At 47.3% G+C, this 20,328-nt stretch overlaps 3 protein-coding genes across 3 annotated transcripts; 2 read left to right on the top strand and 1 right to left on the bottom strand.

Annotated features, from left to right (window-relative positions):
- Positions 1-280: 280 nt before the first annotated feature.
- Positions 281-5,837, bottom strand: C1QTNF2 (C1q and TNF related 2). Its single transcript, XM_071570103.1, has 3 exons — positions 5,558-5,837; positions 2,636-2,884; positions 281-1,407 (listed from the first exon to the last, which is right to left on the bottom strand). The coding sequence occupies exons 2-3, from the start codon at positions 2,874-2,876 to the stop codon at positions 794-796; spliced, it is 855 nt and encodes a 284-aa protein (XP_071426204.1). The 5' UTR covers positions 2,877-2,884; positions 5,558-5,837; the 3' UTR covers positions 281-793.
- Positions 5,838-10,598: 4,761 nt separating this feature from the next.
- GDF9 (growth differentiation factor 9) lies at positions 10,599-13,084 on the top strand. The gene is made up of 2 exons (XM_071570392.1): positions 10,599-11,028; positions 12,132-13,084. The coding sequence occupies exons 1-2, from the start codon at positions 10,599-10,601 to the stop codon at positions 13,082-13,084; spliced, it is 1,383 nt and encodes a 460-aa protein (XP_071426493.1).
- Positions 13,085-16,409: 3,325 nt separating this feature from the next.
- Positions 16,410-17,488, top strand: UQCRQ (ubiquinol-cytochrome c reductase complex III subunit VII). The gene is made up of 2 exons (XM_071570505.1): positions 16,410-16,630; positions 17,275-17,488. Exons 1-2 carry the CDS (start codon positions 16,477-16,479, stop codon positions 17,367-17,369), a joined length of 249 nt encoding a protein of 82 aa, XP_071426606.1. The 5' UTR covers positions 16,410-16,476; the 3' UTR covers positions 17,370-17,488.
- The last annotated feature ends 2,840 nt before the right edge of the window (positions 17,489-20,328 follow it).

Here is a 20,328-nt window from a genome sequence, read left to right as displayed (position 1 = left end):
AATGGGGAAAGCAAAAGCCACGCACACAAGCAAAGCAAACCAAAGAATTAATTCACCCCTTCCCATGAAGGTGTTCAACCATCACCAAGAAAGCCAGACTTCATCACGTGTGATGGTGACTTGAAAAGTTGCTCCAAACGTCTCCTTTTTCCTCCTTCTTCCCTTCACTTGATATACTGAGTGTGATGTCATATGGTCTGGAATATCCCTTGGGTCAGTTGGGGTCACCTGCCTTGCTGTGTCCCCTCCCAGCTCCCCATTCACCCCCCAATGCCCTCCCCAGCCTGTCCCTGCAAGGGGCAGGAAAGGCCTTGGCTCTGAGCAAGCTGAGCAGTAACAAAACCATCTCTGTGTTATCATCACTGTGTTCATCCCAAACCCAAACCACAGCCCCATTCCAGCCATGGGGAAGAAAACTAACACTACCTTGGCCCAAACCAGCACAGACTTGCACAGTCCAACTTAGGCTGTGGTTTTGTTGGTTTCCATGCTTTATTATAATAATGTAATAATCAAAGTATTCTGCATCAGTATTTGAGTTACATGTCCATGGCACATTGGAATAATCATGGAAAACACAATGGATGGCTTTGAGATGGAGATATTCATGAGGCTGCCTTAAGTCCTGGTACCCTGGGGTCTTGCTGATGACATCAAGTAAGTATCTAAATAGTCAATACAGGCTGTTAGTGCCAAAGCTGTGGAATCCTGTGGTAATCCCAGACATGGCCACACTTTGCTGGATGGAGGTCTCACACATTTCCTGTTTTTTCCTACAGGCTGATTTCTCATCCTATATTTCATTGAGATAATCTTGATCGGGATATATCAGGAATCCAGTAAATAAGCTGTCTGTCCAGTAGGGATCATAGAAGAGCCCGTTTTGTTCTGAGTAAAAGATTTGCAGCCATACCTCATCCTCCTGCTTCAGGGAAAGGATGGTTGATCCAGAGGCAACATCGTGGTTCCCAGTGTTGGCATCGAAAGTCTTGATCCGGTACTGCCCGTTGTGGACCAAGCCAATGGCCAAATGTTTGTTGGCCAAAGTGATGTCATAAGTGAAGTAGTAAATACCTGGGATGCTGCACACAAATTTCCCACTGGAAGCATTATAATGTCCTCCCTCATTCATCAGGATCCTGTCAAATTTGATGGGCAGCCTTTCCCTTGGGTAGCTCTTGGAGACTGCCACGGAGAAGGCAGATTTGGCTTTGTTGCCATTACAGGTGCAGGGTCCTGGCATCCCAATCTCGCCCTTGTTCCCTTTGGGCCCCTTCTTTCCTGGTGCCCCGTTTTTCCCAGGATTACCCTTTAAACCCTTGGGCCCTCGTGGGCCTGCCTTGCCAATAGCTCCTGCTTTCCCCTTTGGTCCTGGCTTGCCAGGGTTTCCTGTTCTGCCTTGTGGACCTAGAAGACAAATAGCCTCAATTTTTCAGTGCAATATGGCAGGTGGAAATGCATCATAGCATTGCAGCAGGTAATTCATTTAGGAGGAGAACCTTGCTGGTGTAAGAATCCTGATGAAACAGCACCTGGATCTGGAGATCTGCCTGGACTGACTATCCAGGTAGTTGGTGTGATAACAGTGGAACTCGGGAGCAGGACAGTCTGTCCCTTTAAGGCTGGTTCTATTCTCTGCCTCGCTTGAGAAAAATGAGGAATTAAAGAACAAGCTTTAAATATTTGGGTGTTACAGGAGTGAGGCAGGTTTGTGAAACTTTCGGAAGCTCACTTTAGCAGGTAATTAATCTCCTGTCTCTGTTTTGGTTTCTTTTGGTTTTTTTACATTTAAAATGGAACTGTTTTAAAAACTAATTGAAAATAAATGTAGGTGTAGTAAAAGACCAGCCCAGCAAACACCAGGGGCAGGGACTGGCATGAGATGGGCAATGGGAAGTGAGTTGGGCTGTCACAGTGATTCTGATACAGTAGTATCTGATATAAACAAATTCATGAAGATTTATGCACTATCTTGACCTGCTGTAGCAAGACTGGATTTAAATGCAGCCGTAGGTGGAAATGTGTTCTCCAGATTCCTGGTTTTGGGGGTGGGAGAAGGGAGTGAAACACAGGTTGGGTTCGCTGGTGTTGGCTGAGGCAGGAGTGCACTCTAGTGTGGCAATGGGAAATCACTGCTCTCCACACAGCCCGTCCTGCTGCCTCCTGACTCTAAGGCTGGATCCAAAGGGCAGCCTCACCTCAGGATTAAAGAAGGGCTGTTGTTTGCTTTGATTTAGGTCCAGCATGGCCAGAGCAGGGCCTGTCCCCTGGATACAGTGCTATGGGCAGGCAGCAAGTACTTCATTTTTTCACCTTGCTCTGTTTAGCCTGAGAGCAAGAATGAGAGAACAGCACTTTGTCTTGTCTAGGGAGCCTCTATCAGAACAGAGCAAACCTCACTTTGTAACAAAACATAGCCAATAGAAATTGCACACAGTGGGACATGATGTGAGCCTGGAACCACGCTGAAAAGTGAGCTAAGTTTGAGGGGGGAGAGTGGAAATTTCAGGAAGAGTTTCCCCTGAGATGTTGCCTGTCCTTGGGCTCAGCTGTGGGTGGCAGGTTGCTGTGAACAGGGCTGTTGCACCATGGCTCTTACATATCCCCCTCGCTGTGCTGAGCACTTTCCCCTTACCTTCATCTCCGTGCTCGCCCTTGTCCCCGTCCTGGCCGTCCTTGCCATCCTTGCCCGGGAAGCCCATCCTGCCCACCGTCCCTGGAGTGCCGGGCACGCCAGGGGGTCCAGGGGGCCCAGGGGGGCCGGGCAGGCTGCAGGCCAGCTGGGCACCGTCCTCCAGTTCCCTCTTGGCAAAGCCCCCCAGGATGTGGTTTGCCACACAGGGCACAGTCCAGAGGAGCAGCACAGCAGAGATCATGGCACAGCCTGTGAGGAGGAGATGGGATGTGGCAGCAGCACATGGGTTTGGCACCAGAGGGATGGGGTGAAAGACTTGCATGAAACTGGGAGAGAATTGGGCTTTTTTTGGCAGGCTGGGGAAGCTGTTTGTTTTGGTGTGACATGAATTCAAAGATCTGGCTCATGGAGTTTTCCAGGTCAGACCAGTATATTTTTCAAGCTTACTCTCCTCTAAGTCTGTATCTGTGGCCACTCCTCATTTTGTTTTGCTCCCTGGGTCTCTTTTCCCCCGAAACACAAGGAGCAATGCCAGAGGGGTGCAGAAAGCAACTGCTTGGGATGAGGGGAGTGGAGGAAGGAGAAGGGGTTTGGTGTGGCCATCCCCAGTATGCCCTGCCCTTTGGTTGGGTCACTGGGGTTTCTGCCCAAGCACAGATGCAGAGCAGGATTCAGGAGAGGCTGGGCAGGCTTTGGGCCAGTCCTTACTGCCTTCTGCCTGTCAGAACGAGCTGAGCCTCACAGCCAGCATCCCATCCCCCAGTGCAGCTTGGCTGATAGGAAGCTTTAGCAACTCCACAGTAGTAACTCCTGCTGTGGAAATAAGATGCTTAAAATAGTGGATATATCCCATGTTGGCCTTGGTGTTCTCATCCTGGTATTGGCTTCAGAAGGGGTTTAAATGCATATTTAGATGCTCTATATCCAGGGAGCTGATGTTCAGTGGGAGCCCCCAGTTCTGCAATATTATAATTAAGAACATGCAGAGGAGTTGGAAATGCAAACCAGATCTCTGGGCTGGTTTTGGCTGCTAAACCATTTTGTTTTTCAGCTCTCTCTTGATACTCTTATACCTAAATTTATTTGCTGCTGGTGAAAGGTGTCGGTTTAACAGGTTCATGAGATGGAAAACACCAACCAGTATTCGTGTGGAGAGTTCCACAAAGGCGTCTCAGCTTATGGAAAGGAAAAAAAATGTTAAAATGCCTGTGAAGTGGGGAGATCACAAGGAAAGCTACATCGCTGCTTCCCAAGAACCACCTCACACAAGGCAGAAGTGAGAGGCATCTGGAGGTGGATGACGCTAACAAGTTGAGGCAAGAAAAAATGTCATTGTGGAGCATAACCTGGAAAAAAGCTGGGAATGCTTCATGTGGAGAAGAAATATGTGAGCGGGAGCATAAGGGGGAGGGCAGCTCCTTCTCTCAAAGTTTCTTACCGTAAGTACTTCTATTACCTTGAGACAACCCAGCTCTTGACCTGATGGGATAAAAAGTGGGAAATAAAACACCCTGAGGCTGTGAGGTCAGTAGTACCAGTGCTTGGATAGATGGGGAATATCCAGCTACCTGGAGCCACACTCTGGCACAGCTCCTGACTTGGTGTTAATTAAGGGTTCCACAGGAACGCTTCATCCCATGTCACAGCAACATGTGTGGGATGCAAAGCACAATCACATTCACAAGAGCATCTAAAAATAACCTCTTAAAGAAATCTTTTTGAAAGAAAACAAACCTCATGCTGTTCCACCTTAAAAGGAAAATTGCTCCTCGATGTAGAAGGTACTATGAGCTCCAAAAAGCAAATTGGAAACAGATCAGCATCTTCCCTCTCCACAGTATGGGCAGCTGGCCCGGCATTGGAGGCCAATGCAGCATGAGGACTTATTTTTCTAATGACATTTTAATTCATGTCTTTGTTAAAAGGGTTAGAGACCTTTTGGCAACAACCAATGCCTGTTGTACATAAAAGAGGTGTTTCTGTAAGAAAAGATTTTGCCTATAAGAGTCAGGACCAGTTGTTCTTTCTGCTGTTTCTGGCTGAAATCCTAGGGGGAAAATCCCTGAGGGCTGCCAGATGTGGGGTGGTTTGGTGGCACGTGCAGTGGCTGGAGGGCGGGTTTTGGCTACAGAAGTCACCCTGTGCCATGTGATGGTGAGAAGAGTCTGGGGGAATTGCTGCTCAGAGGGAGGGAGAGAGAAAGGAACAGGATGGCCTGAGAGGGGACCCAGCAGGAACAGACACTGTGACTTTCTACTCTGTTTCCTTTCAATACTTGAGGCTTTCTCAAACAGAACAACCATCTTGCTGCTTCACAACTTCCTAGTGCACCTCAAGGTGTCTTAATTAGTCTTCAAAGTAATCATTATCCCTGTGAGCCCAATTCTCAGCTCTGGTGGTTGCCCTGCAGCGTTCCCAGGATGGGAGCAAACGGAGCCAGTGGGTGTGCAGGGCTAATTTAGGTAAAATAAGGTATGTCACCAGTGACAGCAGCTGAAATGTGAGGATTTAACTTCTGATATAAGCCAGCGAGGTAGTTATACCAACAGGAACTTGAGCTGCTGCTGTACAAAGCAAGGTCAAAGGAGAGTGATGCACCCTCTGTCCTGAACCTGCATTGCAGCCTTGGCTTTGGGCAGCCAAGGATTCCTGCGGCAAACCTGCCCTGGCCCCGAGCAAAGCCCCAACCACAGAAGCTGCTGATCAAAGGAGAGCACAGGGATGAGGTGGGTGCTTACAGAAAAAGGCTGGGCAGCCTTTCCCTCGTGGTGTATTTCTTTAACTGGCAGCTGTTGCCTCTATGGATTCCTGTGCAGGCTTTGGAAACCTGAGTGCTCAGTGACTTAGACCTTATTTGGGAAGTTTTCAAAGTTAAGGTTAAGAGGAGGGAGAGGAAAAAAAAGGAAAAGTGAATCGACTCACCACGACTAATCTCCTCAGTGAGATCTTGACGGGCGCTGGCAACCAACCCCTCGGGCAGATGTTTTGCTGCAGATCCTGTCACATGCAGAGCCCCAGCCCCGTCCTGCTGCAGCAGCGCCCCGAGGGCTGTGCAGGATTGACTTTGGTCCTTCTTTTTATGATTGTTTTACTCTTTTTGTGCGTATTTTTAGTTTCCTGCAGCAGCTCCACTTTGGCTCCACGTTGCCAAAGGCATATTTTTATTATTGTGTAATGGATCTGCGCCTCTTCCTCAGTCACGTGGCACGGGAAGAAATTTTTACACACATGTGGCTGGAAAGCTCTTGATGCTGGGGGAGCTTTTCCCTTTCTCCCTCTCCCTTGCAGTCTTGTAGGAAAGGTTCAGGAGTTGCCTGGATCATTTCTGACTGATGCTGCCCCTCTCTGATGTAGTTGCTGCCCAGGAAAGCAAGAGATGGGTAATGCAGATCCAACTAGGGAAAAACTTTGACACTTTATCCTGGAGCGATAAAGTAAGGGAAGAAAATCTTGTCCCGACGGTGGAAGTTCATTTCTAATCACTCCAGGTTTGAATTAAAGACACAGTCCCGAAGTAGCAGCTTTGCAAATGCAAATTTTGAGAGGAAACTGCTTGTACCTCAGCACTGCTTCAGGTGGATGTGCAAGACAAACACGACTTTGCATAGGGGTGGTAGGGCAGGAATGCTTCTGTCTTGGGAAAAGGTTAGGATTTTGTTTTAAGCTTGCAGAGTTATTACAAACCCCCAGCAATTACTTCAGGTAAGGCAGGAACACCAGAAGCAGTGGCTAAAGCCAGAGCAGGATGCTCTGGGGCAATGCCAGCGTTGACCAGACCCATCTTTTTGTTGTGGATTCCTGTTCCTGCCCAGCCAGGATCCTGCACAGGGCTTGGGACAGGTGTGTGCTTGGTGGTAGGGCTCCAGATCCTGCCCTACAGCTCTCCAGCCAGTAAATAATTTCTGCTCAGTGCAGAGTATCAGCTGACTGGGGACATGCTGGAATTGTCATTCCTTAACTCTGCCTGAATTCATCCTTCTCAGAGCTGTTGTGGTTTATTTTTAAGCTTTCCCCTGTGCTTGCTTTTGGAACGTGGTGGGAACAGATATAAAAATGAAGTACATACACAGTTTGCTTTGTGAGCTGGGACTAGTTCAGATGCTCATGGGAGGAGTGGGAATGTTCGGCTGAGGAAGCACAGGGCTGTTTTTGTACTTGCCAATAGTCCTGCAGAGCCAGCGCCTCAGCTCCCTGCCACTCTGTGATGTCCCCTGCCATTGAACAACCTCCAGGAGAACCACCCCCCTTCCCAAACCCACAGTCAGCACCTGAAATTTCACTGGGAAAAGGGCTGTTTTAGGAAAGCTGCCATAGGTAGAGATAGGCCTGGACACTACTTCAGTGGCTGCTCTTCCCTGGAGCAGCTCTGGTGATGGGTCAAATATGAATTAACACTTTTTACCTGTTTCCATAGTTTGGAGGAACCCAATTCTTGTGGAGGGTTTCTCCTGCCTTCACATGGACCAAAAGGCTCCAGGCATTGCAGGTGCACAGGTCTGGCCTCAAGGTTCTTATGAAATCAGATGAAAACTTCCTATGGGCTTTGCCATGGTGCCAGTCAGATTGGCCTGGGAAGCCACAGTGTTTTCCTTAGACATTAATGGTGTTGGAAAGAAAAATACCATTTACTTTTGCTATTTCTGCCCCATGGCAACTGTGCTGGGACACCAGGGCTTTGGGATGGATGTAAAACAGGCGAGGGATGACATAATCCTTGATCACAGCAGTCCTGCCAGGCCCCTCCAGGTGTGACCACGGAATTCACAGTTCTGGGTGATTTTGAGCCCAGATCCACAGCATGTTGAAGGCAGCAAGAGCCTGACCTAATTCGTCAGCGTGGGGAGAGGCAGTGCTGGGAAGCTCCTGCCAGGCAGATGGAAAACATGTCTGTGCTGCATGGCCAAGCTGAGCTGCGCCAGGTCCCAGACAGCTCTGCCAGAGAACATGCTTGGCAGCACACTGTGTTAAATAAACACACCACCCGTGCACAGGGAGTCAGAGCAGCCCTGAGACTCGTTTCTCAGTGCATTTTGTTGCAGTGAGACATTGCAGGGAAGCACTAGGGCAGATCACATCCCAGCTGTGCTGCTCGTTAGCAGAAGCCTCCCTGCCGTGGGTCTCACAAGGATCCTGGGGAAGGCTCTTTGCTGCAGCCCAGGGAGCAGGCTCAGGCTGACAGCCCTACCTGCAAAGCTCTCAGGGGGGCACGGAGAGGGTGGGGGTCAGACCACTTTTGGGTCTGAACAATGCTGAAAACAGCCAAACTCATCAATCCCAAAGTTAAACATCGTGAGAGTGAGGTGAAGATGTGGCAGATGGTAAAGTACCCCATAAAGGAACCAAAAAGTGATACCCCTGACAATTTGCCCCAAACTGCAGAGCTGGCACAGCTGTCCTGGGCATATCTGACTGACAGCCCAGCACTTTATACTCTAAAAGCTCAGTCCCACTTTTTAATGGAGGGTCTTTTAACACAGCCCTTTTTGGAGTGTGTGTGAACGTTCCTCCCTGGAGTGGGGACACTCCGTAAGGCTCAGCCAAACAGATTTGCCCACAGTCACTGGTCTGGGTCAGTAACATCAATCTCTGCTTAATAGTGGGTTTTGGTAGCTTTAGTATAATTCATGCAATATAATTCCATTAATATAATTGCTTCAATTTTGCTTCAAAAATAGTGCACATATAGTAGTTATAGCTACCAATACTATGTAGTAAATAATTCTGATTAAGATCTTTTAATCTAATCATTATCCTAATAAATTGCTTATTTTGATATAAATATATTTACCATCCTTAATCCTGTGGGACAAAGTTGTATAAATGTTCGATTACACCTGTATAATCCTTTGGGCATAAACTGTAGACAAAGTCCAGGGCTAACACTGGATCCAGCTGCACCCAGGCTCCTCTCTGAGGAGTTTAGGAAGCCAGGGGGCCCTTTCTGCACGTCATGACTCAACAGGATCTTCTCTAATCAACTTTGTCTGAAGCTCCCACTGTGCCCATGACAGTCCCCACTGCCTACAGGGTGGGTGAGTGCCCCAGGGCAGCAGGTCTGTGTCCCAGTGAGGAAGGATTCTCCCTTGTTTACTTTCTGAGCACTAACTCCCTTCCATTGCTGAGCTTGCAGCAACTTTGTAACCAAGTAAAATGATTCAGCAAATGCTAAAACAGCTGCAGTTCACCCGGAGGCTGAAGGCCTCCGAAAACCAGCCTTCCCATGGCACTGGGCAATAGCACTGGAAATGCACCCTCATCAAAGATGAGTGTTGGTGCTTTGCTTTTTTTGGGGATAATAATCAGAGGGAAGAAGCATTTTTCTACCCAACAGACCTCCAGTCTTAGTGTGGAATGGTGATTTGAGTAGTTTTTATTGCCCTGCCTAAAAGGAGTTTGGAATTCTGTAATCAGTCTACAGAGAGTGATTGTCCCTCTCCAAAAGCCCCCATAAAAATGAGTCAAATCTCTGTTTAAATTTAAAGGGTGCCCTTGAGACCATTATCTCTGCTTAGGAACTGCAGCCCTAACCCATTAAGATAAAAATAAATAGAGCTTATTTTAGGAAGACGGAAGTGGGAACCAGCCCAAGCACCAGAGAGCCACTGCCAGCACAGAGCAGAGGATGTGTAAAGGTTGGGGCTTTTTCTTCTGTTCCAGACACCTTCTAATTCAAAGTGAAATGCAGCAACCTTTTTCACTCTCCACAGCTGGCTCCTGCCCACATGTTGAGTAAGGGATTTAAACAAGAAAAAGCTTCTGAAAATGCCTTGTATTTACTAAAAATACAAAAACCTCCAGACCTTCTGCTCTGGAGTCTGTAGCAGCAGCAGCAACCCCAGTCCCTGGGGACATGGGCAGCATTTGCCCAAGCCAGGAAAGCCCATAATTAATGTGTGAACAAGTAACTCACATCTGGTGTACAGCAGGTTACCTGCCCTGTTTGCTGCCTGAGGCAAGACTTGAGGTAACAGCAGCAGGCTCTCCATTTTTCACAGTTCTTACTCTTCAGGGCTTTCTTTGCTCTCCAGCTTGTAAACGAGACCTTTGCAGGCAGGAAAATACACCAGGAAAGCTGAAAGAGATAATAACAACTTTGGTAAATTCAGCTCTCTACACCAACACACCAGGGCAAGAGGAAGAACATCCAGTATAAGACTCCAATTTCCCAGTTTTTAAATTAGCTGGCTCCAGATACCTTTTACCTCCCTTCTAGAAAAGGGAAAGGGAGAACTCCTGCAATCCTACCTGAGTGTTTCTGAAAATGAGGGGGAAAAAAACTCAACAAAACAAACAAAAGCCCAGCTAAGTTCTACCTACTCATTTATGACTTTTCACTGAATCTTTCTAGACATCTACAGTATCTCAAATTTATTTGAATATAGCATTGTATAGCTTCAAATCACACCTAAATTAAGCTAACTGTAGGATGTTCTTAAAGCATCAAGTCACTACCTCCAACCCTCTTTGTAAATAAAAAGCACATATAAGGCTTCACCACAACTTTATATCAAGTGAACAGCTGGGGAATGGGTCCTTCTGCTCAGAGCAGGTGACAACTATTCCACCAGCACACAGAGAAAGGCCCAAGGCTACAAACAGTAATATTTAGCCTTAAATATTCCTGCAAATAAACAAGGATTAATTAGATAAGGCAAGACTAGGGCCTCCCTAGCTCCCTCTGTGGGCTGGCACTCACTCCTATCCTGTAACTTCCCATGTGAAAGAAGTTAACTCAGAATTAGGGTCTCGTTTATAATAAGGTTTCACAGGCCAAGGCTCCCAGCCAACTGCAGAACCTGTGATTTCAGGAGCCACCTGCAGATCTTTCTCTCTGCCTTCTAATCAGAAAGAAACCTCCATCCCATTCCACAGCTGCAACATATTTAAGGGCTCAGGCACAAGCACTCTTATTTTCCCTTGAACGTGTTGGAGGGGTGTATTTTTGGCTGTAGCCCTGGGGAATATGGAGAGCACTTGGAGAATTTGTGTTTGTTTCTGCTGCTGCCTGCCCTGGCTCTCTGCTGGCACCCAGTGCTCCCCCCACTCCAGAGGCCGTGGGGGCTTGGAAAAGGCCCCTGGGTTTTTGGCAGCTCCTGAGGATGTTGCCAGTGAGCTCAGTCCAGCGTTGCAGCTGCCCAAAGGTGCGAGGCGAGGCCATGCCCTGCTGCCTCCCCTCCTCAAGGTGCTGTCTGAGCGCAGTGCCCGGAGCTGGCACAGTGAGGTGCCCAGGCTGCAGCCAGACTCCAGGGCCCTCCGGTTCATGAAGAGGCTGTACAAGATGTCAGCCACCAGGGAGGGGATCCCCAAGGCCCACAAAGGCCACCTCTATAACACTGTCCGACTCTTCACTCCGTGTTCGGAACGCAGGCACCGCCACAGGGACCTGGTGAAAGGTGAGTGTGCAGTGACTTGGGCTGCAAAGGTTAAATGGGGTTTTCAGTGTGTTCTGTGCTTGCAGTGTGATGTAAAAATACCTTACTTCCTTAGAATTGCTGCTATTTTAATCCTGAGGGCTCTTCTCCTAAACTGTAGGAGTTTTTCATAACCTATTTCTCCTTGAATGGCATTAAGTACAGACTCCATAGTTTGGGAAACACCACACAGATGGTATGTGCAAGACGACACTGGTGTTTCAGGCTGACTCATCTCATTATGAGTCACAGAAAGCCACAATCAGATTTAAGTAAAGTAAGAAAAATGGAAAAAATGCTTGGGCATAACGGGCAGCACATTTCCTTCTACTGCCTGTTCTTGTTTTGCTTTTTTTCAAAAAATCCACAGTACTGGAATGAGACTTGTACCAAACTGCCAGAACCCATTGCCAGGGGATTGGTCTCTGTGTCTTGTATATTTGCTATGAAAGAATCACAACTGAAATCTGTGAATAACCTGAAGGAAAGAATAGAATTACTTGCAAATCAGGCTCAGGACTGAAACTAGGATGGCTGGGCATCCTGTAACTTATCCTTTCATGGTTTTCTTAAATGTGGGCTGGTCACAACAACAGCACATAGAAGTCCTTGGGCATTAATTCTACTTTGGTGACTGCTGATAGGTGATCTGAGTTGTCCTGACTTGGATTCTGTGCTAGACAGACAAGCACAGAAAACCAGGTAAACACAAGCACCATATTCATCCCAGTTTTGCACAGGAACAGTGCTTGGGGATGGAGTTCATGGTTTGTATCATTTGGAGTGTCTAGGTCCTGTCTCCCCATACTGTCACGAAACAGACAACTGCTAAATTCCTCTTGTACTGTTTCTTTTCATGAAATGAATCATAATAGTTCTTAAAACCATTGGTTTTCTTGGGTTTGTTTGTAATTTCTTCACTTTTATGTCCCTGCCCAAAGTAGAAATTCCATATAATAAATGTGAGAGAGGGCATCTAAATTGGTTACTTCTGCTGCTGAATAATTTCTGCTTATCCACTGGTATAGTATTTAGGTGGAAAATTAAGGCACACTAACTCTACAGGATTCTGTTTCCCTTCCCAGGAGACGTTCACTCGGTGGATTTACTCTTCAACGTGGATCATGTTACTGCTCTGGAGCACTTGCTCAAGTCTGTCTTGCTTTATTCCTTTGACACATCCGTTCCCGCTTCCTCTTCCATTAGCTTCATATGCCAATTATCCATTAAGGAACATGATTTTTCCAGCCAAGTTTGTCCCAGCATTTCCCACTCTCTAGCTTTTAGCCTGCACTTTGGAGTTAGAAAACGCAAGTGGGTGGAGATTGATGTGACTTCTTTCCTTCAGCCTCTAATTGCTGCAAACAGGAGGAATATCCATATGGCTGTAAACTTCACTTGTCTCATGGGTGATGCACAAAGGAGCACTAAACTGGAAAATCCTGTTAATGTGACACTGGTTCCCCCTTCCCTTCTTCTGTATCTGAATGACACCAGTGAACAAGCTTATCACGGGTGGAACCTACTTAGGAACGGGAGGAAGAGCCCAGTGCGGGCCAGGCAAAGGAACAGCCCACTTGTGGATCCAACGGGTGACAAAGGAAAAGGGAATTCCCAGGGCAAAAGGGCCTCTCGACAGCGAAGGAATGAGAGACCGAAAGCAGCACCAGCAACTTCACCTTATAACTTGAGTGAATATTTCAAACAGTTTGTGTTCCCTCAAAACGAGTGTGAGCTTCACAACTTCCGCCTCAGCTTTAGCCAGCTAAAATGGGACAAGTGGATCATCGCCCCGCACAGGTACAGCCCCCAGTACTGCCAGGGGGACTGTCCCCGGGCCATGGGGCACAGGTACGGCTCTCCCGTGCACACCATGGTGCAGAACCTCATCTCCGAGCAGCTGGACCCCTCTGTCCCCAGGCCCTCCTGTGTCCCGGCCGAGTACAGCCCCCTCAGCGTCCTCACCATCGAGCCCGATGGCTCCATCGTCTACAAGGAGTACGAGGACATGATCGCCACCAAGTGCACCTGTCGGTAGTGGTGTGCTCTGCTTGTACTGCAGTTCTGGGTGTTTATGCATTCTCAGAGTATCTGTAGCTACAATCCACTGAACAGCATCGGTGTAACCTCACTGGGATTTAGCACTGAGTTAGCAGAAGGTGTTCACATCATAGCACTTATTTTTGTAGTCACTCAGCCTTTCTAGAATGTGCAATTAAATGTAAACAGTATCTTTTTATTGGAATAATTATGCATTTAAAATGTGGAAAATATTTCAACTATTAAATGTCTATTTTAAGCTGCTTTCTTATAGATTTTTTAAAATAGAGAGAAATAAATGTCTATCACTCATCCCCGACAACCTTCTAGTCTGCCTCTCTGCAGAAATCTTGTGTGTGTCACCTCCAGCAAATGTCTAGGAGGAGAAGAAAGTCTTTAATGTTCAAATTACTTCCTAAGTTTAATGTTCTTTTTCCCTACCACAATCCAGCTCTTCCAAGCAAGAAGACATAAGTTTTCCTCACAATTCTGTAGAGTTACCAGGTTGTTTCTTGCTTTTCTTTTGTTGCACTTTTGGGGCTTTCTCAACAAAAAGGAGGGTAAGAATTTAAGGGAAGCTGTGGGATGACTTATGAATACTTAAAACACTGAACTATTTCAGGAAGAACTGGCACCAGCTGACAGGTGAGCTGCTAAAACCAGGAAGGCTTCATCTGGTTCAACAAGAAACAGCTGTCCTTGGGGTGAGGGCACAGGATTGTCCATGTGGAGCCACAACTGCCACTGGTTTCTGAACTATGAAGGAATATTAAAAAGCTTAAAAAGACCCTCATGCTTCTAAAAGCCTTAAATGAGTTTCTGTAAATGCTGTTCAATTGGTTAAGTATTCTGAAATGTGGGGCCACTGCCTCGTTTCCTTTTGCAATGAAACTGTAGGTAACAGGGCCTCAATTCTTGCTGTGATTTATCTCCTCCTAGGGTTTTCTAGTTTATTGTCAAAAAGGCTGGTTTCATGCAGAGTACCCAAGCTAGGAGAGATTTAGGTGGGGTTCACACACAAAGCTCCCAGGTTTGGTTTGGTTGCTGTTTGGGTTTTTGTTAATTAAAGGCTGTGGAGCAGAACTGTCCTGTAAATTGCGTTCAGAATAGCCTTTAAATTTGACTTGCTAAAACAGATACATAAATGCTGTAATTTTCTCTGCTAAGTCACCCAGCCAGCCCCTAACCTTAGATCCCAGCCTGTGCAATTCTGGAGGGCTGGGAATTCAGCCTGGCAGGGAAGGGATGTTTCCCTGAGGGGCTGTTGTGTATGATGTTGCTCTGATGGTTCACCAGGTCACTGTGATCCTGCTGATGTCAGAGTGATGCTTCCCCAAACCTGGAGTGCTCTGGGGAGGTGCAGCAGACACAAATCTGCTGGAAAAGTGAGGTTCCCGCTGCAGGTTTCACCCTGCAACTGCTGAACTCAAAGTTTGGTTGAATACCAAAAGCTCAGAGCAAGTACCTTTGTCACACAAAAATCATCCTGGCCCCACCAGCACTGTGGGTGGTTGGGTGAATTTGGGTTGTGTCACACCCCCTGATCCCTTCAAACTCTGGGAATTCGGCTGTCAGGGGGGAAAGTTAATTCAATTCTTTCCTGACACCAATGGAAAAGGCTATTTCAGACAGAGAAATTTGAGTCAACTGCAGAGAAGCAGAACCTCAGCAATGGGGTGAAGATCAAGAACTGCTCTCTGGCAAGGATTTTGGGAGCTGCAGCACTTCAGTTTGCAGGGATACACAGGCTGGTAATTCCACTGTCTAATATATTCCAATAATCCTAATAAATTCTGGTAATTTCATTAATGTGATTTTTTTATATATTCTATCAAATGTGTATAATATGCCACTAATTGTAATATATTCCAATAATGTTGATGTCTAACATATTCTGTGATAATAGTCTAACAATTCTAATGTATGTTCATATTAGTTCAAATAACATTAAATATGTCTAATTTAGTCTAATAATTCTAATATATTCTAACAATAAATCTAATTATGTGGAAGATGGTTAATATATTCTAATAATTCTTCCAATAATGTGGAAGATGACTAATATATTGTAATAGTCCTAAAATATTATAATTCTAGTATTGTTGAATGTATGCAGTATATTCTACTAATAATTTCAATATTGAAGATGTCTAATATTTTAATAATTCTAATAATAATTTCAATATTATTGAAGATGTCTAATATTTTAATAATTCCAATTTCAATGATTATGGTGTCTAATATAATTTAGTAATAATTAAAATATTAAATATATCTAATATTGTCTCATAATTCTAATATATTTTAATAATTTCAGTGACATGGAGGTTTATTAATGTATTCTAATAGTTCTAATAGTACAGTAATGTGGAAGTGGTCTAATATATTCTTATAATTCTAATATATTCTCATTAAAAAATCAATAAGGTTGATATCCAATATATTAATAATTCGAATAATATGAAATATGTCTAATATAGTTTAATATTTCTAATATATTCTATTAATAATTCCAGTAGAATTGAAGATGTCTAACAGTAATTTCAGTGATGTGGAAGATCTCACACATCCCAACAACTCCAGCAGTGTTTATGCTGCTCACTGCAGGTGCGTGTGCCCTGTCCCCTTTTCCACCCCAAACTATTCCCTAATCCCACCATGTCACGCCCCAAACCCTCTCTCCGCAGCAGCAGAACAGCACAATCCACACACACAAGTGTCCTTTGCTCCCACAACTCTTTATTAATTCGGTCCAGGAGCGTTTTCGGTCCAATTCCCTCAGGCGCCGGGACCGCGATGTGTCACCGACACACGGAACTTGGGCCCGTAAATTGTCACAAACACACGTACCTTGGGTCCGGAATTTATTACAAACACACTTAACTTGGGCCGGTAAATTGTCACAAACACACGTACTTTGGGCTTATAATTTGTCCCTAACACACTTAACCTGGGTCCGTAATTTGTCCCGAACACACGGAACTTGGGTCCGTAATTTGTCACAGACACACTTAACCTGGGCCGGGAATCTGTCCCACACACACGTAGCCTGGGCCCGTACCGTGTCCCCAGCCCGCACACCCACACCCACACCCGCACACACACACCCCCCATCCCCACCGTGTTCCCCGCCCCGTGCCCCCAGCCCCGCACGCCCGACCCGTGCCAGCCCCGCACGCCCGACCCGTGCCAGCCCCGCACGCCCGACCCGTGCCAGCCCCGCACGCCCGACCCGTGCCAGCCCCGCACGCCCGACCCGTGCCAGCCCCGCACGCCCGACCCGTGCCAGCCCCGCCCCAGCGGCCCCGGCGGAGGCACCGCCCCGGAAGGCGCTGCCGCAGTTCCGGGTCGGTCGCGGCCATCGCGGTGACCGCAGGGACAGGGATAGACATGGGGAAACATTTCGGGGAGCTGGCGCGGGTGCGCCATGTCATCACCTACAGCCTGTCGCCCTTCGAGCAGCGCGCAGTGCCCAACATCTTCTCGCACGGCCTCCCCAACGTGATGCGCCGGTTCAGGTCGCAGGTGTTGAAGGTGGTGCCCCGTGAGTACAGCGGGGGGTTCCCCCCTTCGGTGCCCCCTCCGCAGCCGAAATATGGGAACGGGAATGTGGGGCTGGAGGAGGTGATGGGTGTGTGGGACGCGGTGTTTTGTCGCAGGAGTTCAGTGCAGTGTCCTCATGGCAGTGTCCCCATATTGTGAATATCCCCGTATTTCAGTGTCCCCTCATGGCAGTGTCCATATTGGGAATGTTCCCTTATTTCAGTCCCCTCATTGCAGTGTCCCCACACTGGGAATGTCCCCTTATTCCAGTATCCCCATATTGTGAATTCCCCCATATTTCAGTGTCCTCTCATTGCAGTGTCTCTGTATTGTAAATATCCCCTTATTCCAGTGTACCCTCATTACTGTGCCTCCTAAATGTCTTATTACTCGTGTCCCCATACTGTGAATGTCCCCTTACAGCAGTGTCCCCTCACTGCAATGACAGGTCCCCTGTTGTGAATGTCCCCCTCTTGCAGTGTCCCCTCATTCCAAGTCTCCCCATATTAGAGTGTCCTGCCATTGCAGTGACCCCTCATTTTAGTGTCCCCTTATTCCAGTGTCCCTTTATTGTGATTGTCCCCCAGTAGCAATGTCCCCTCATTCCCATGTCCCCTGATCATGCCTGTCCTCTCTCCCTCCCAGCCTTTGCCATCGCATACCTCATTTATTCCTGGGGAACGCAGGAGTTTGAGCGGCTGAAGAGGAAGAATCCAGCTGACTACGAGCACGACCAGTGACCACGTGGCTCCAGGGCCTGTTCCAGCACTGTTACAGACCTGCTGTGCTTGTTCCCGTGGCCAGGGGGGATTAACAGGGAGATAAGTCATGTCTAATAAATTGTAACTTTGCCCCATGACTGTGTGTGAAATCCGTGTCTTGAGCTGTTTAAGTTGAGGAGCATCAAATCCCTTGTCTGGTTCTCTCTGTACAGGCAGATAATCAGGCTGCAGATCCGGATGCTCGGATGTTTTTATTGTACACCACTTCCAGCCTTTGTGACTCCTGTTTCTTTGAAATATTCCTCAATATAAAGTTCAGCAAAGGCTGGTTTGCAATGACAGTTCCTTGTTCTGTTTATTTTCCCATCACTGTCTGCCGTTTTTTCTCCAGCCTTGAGATCTGTGAAAACAAACATTCCCTGATTTGGCATTGATTAAAGCTGGATGAGCTGGACAGTGGCTCGGGATTGGGGATGGACCCTGACCTCTCTCTCCATGGGAGCCCTGGTCAGAAGACAAGGGGGAACAGGAACAAGCTGCACTGGGAGAGGTTTCACCTCTGTGTAACAAAGGAATTTTTTTTCCAGTGAGAACAATCAGTCCCTGGAACACCCTGCCCCGGGAAGTGGGGGAGGCCCAAGGGAGGATTTCAGGAGGTGACTGGACAGGGTGCCAGGTAACCTCATCTGGACTCCCTTCCCACAAAAAGCTGGACTAGTTGGATCTTTCAAGGTCTCTTCCAACCTGTGCTGTTCTCTGATCCCGTGATTCTAATTACCTAGTTATAATAATGTTAATTGGGTGATTGCACTCATATCTGATAATTATTAATGGGCCGCATTAGAACCTTCTTGAAAACTACTAGGAGAAACTCGACTGATTAATGCCTGAAGATGATTAAAAAGCAGCTGCTAGTAGTGAAGTCACTTAAACACATGACAAATCCACCCTGTGGCCCTCAGGATAGAAACAGGATCCACTGTTTGAAGTTCAGGACAGTTGGCTGGTTCCTTTATCCTAATTTTCTTCCTTCCAGTGTTCCAATGACTGCCTTAAGCTCCCGCCCTACGCAGAGCAACACGCTTGTCTCCCTGCTGTGCTATTCCTGTCACTGTACTGGGAGTTTATCTTATCTGCAGGGCAGAAATGACGTTTCCCTGTGTGAGTTTCTCTGCTTGCTCAGAGCTGGGAGACAAAGATGCTCAGGTGCTCACTTCAGGAAGCTGCAGGGATGCAATTTTAATAGGTCAGTGCTTGAGTATTTGGGGACTCTTAACATACACTTAAAAATCACACAAGACTAAGCTCAGTCTCTTGTATTTCCTCCAAGCCCAGCCTGAGACTGGCATAAACAGCAGAAAATGAGACAGTTCTGCAGGTTTTGCCAAAAATACTCTGTGCTAAAATTTACCTGCATTTTGATTCACTGGTATTTTCTAGGCAGCTTAAGCAAGCAGGGGGCAACTGGCTGTTTGTGAGAGCTGGCAGAAATGTCTAGGAGCAGATTTACAGAATCATAGAATAGCCTGGGTTGGCAGGGACCTTAAGCTCATCTCATTCCACCCACCTGCCATGGGCAGGGACACCTTCCACTAGAACAGGTTGCTCCAAGTCCCATCCAACCTGGCCTTGAACAGTTCCAGGGATGGGGCAGCCACAGCTTCTCTGTGCCAGGGCCTCACCACCCTCCCCGGGAAGAATTTCTTCCTAACATCCAGTGCAACCCTGCATGGTCAGTTTGAAGCCATTCCCCCTTGTCCTGTCACCATCTGCCTGTATAAAAGGTCCCTCTCCTTCCTTTTTACAAGCCCCCTTAGAGCACTGGAAGGAGATAGTTCATTCAGACCTTGATGTCCTGCTCATTTTGCCTCTGGGAGCCCCCAGAGCAGCTGCTGGGTGGCCTCAGTGACAGCCCCCGGGAAGCTCTGCATTGGCAGCTCAGTAAATGGTTTTCACTGGGTTTTGTCTCCCAGCTCTGCTAAAGGCTGGCACTCCCCAAGGCTCTCAGGAGGTCCCTGCCCTGCTCACAGACAGCTGAACTGTGTTTGGACCAGGTGCCAGACTAATGTAAACGGGGGCACCGGCACCGCGGCCACGCGTCGGCCCTGGGGCGGCAGCAGGGTCAGCCCAGAGCTGCAGGGTCAGCCGGAGCTGCCGGCCAGGCCTCTGCACCTGCTGCTCCTCTGCCTGTTGCCACCCTGCCCAGCCATCCTCTGACCCCTCCAAGCCAACCTCCCCCTCGGCTGCAGGCCTTGTTCCCTGCTGGGATGGTTCCCCTGGATCCGTGGCATTGGCAGTTCACCCCATGTTCATTTCAGAATCTAAACAATGTGCTCAAAAGTTTTTCAGTCATTAGTTTATTTTTGTTCTCCCTTTGGTAACTATTAGAAGTGGCAACTGAGCAACATCTCTTTTCTCACATCTCTGCTGTGGGTTCTTGCCAGCCTTCAGGACTTAAGGCATGGAAACAACTGGCTCAATTTTGTCCTTTTTTCTCCACTTTCTTGCAGAAACAGTTTGCTTCCTGACAGGCACATGCTGATGCTATTAGTGACCCAGAAGGACTCACAACAATTTTGATGTATCAACACAAAGTACCAGCCTTACCCAGCCAGACTTAGAGAGGGCTCTGCTGTCATTCCAAGTCCTGTGCTCTATGGATGAACTCAGGGTGCTGCTGCTGCCTTGTTCTCCTTTCTCTGTTCTACACTAGTGCCTGGTGGAAATAGCAGAAATTATAACTCAGATGCTCGTAAAGGATTTCATGGGGAAAAATAATTGAGAAATTACAAGCCAAATCTAAAAGAAGCTTTTAAGTTCAGCTACTTGACATGCTATGATTTACTGTCCCATTTCCTTCCCATCATAAGATCCAGGAAGGTGAAATAATTAAAAACTTTGCTTCCTCCAACCAGAGATGTGAGACAAACAGGGCAGAGGAAAGAGTGTAAGAACCACCCTAGGAAAGGAAAAAATA

The sequence above is a fragment of the Pithys albifrons genome, chromosome 15, assembly GCF_047495875.1.
Source record: "Pithys albifrons albifrons isolate INPA30051 chromosome 15, PitAlb_v1, whole genome shotgun sequence".
NCBI lineage: Eukaryota > Metazoa > Chordata > Aves > Passeriformes > Thamnophilidae > Pithys > Pithys albifrons.
This window is presented reverse-complemented; position numbering and strand designations above follow the sequence as displayed.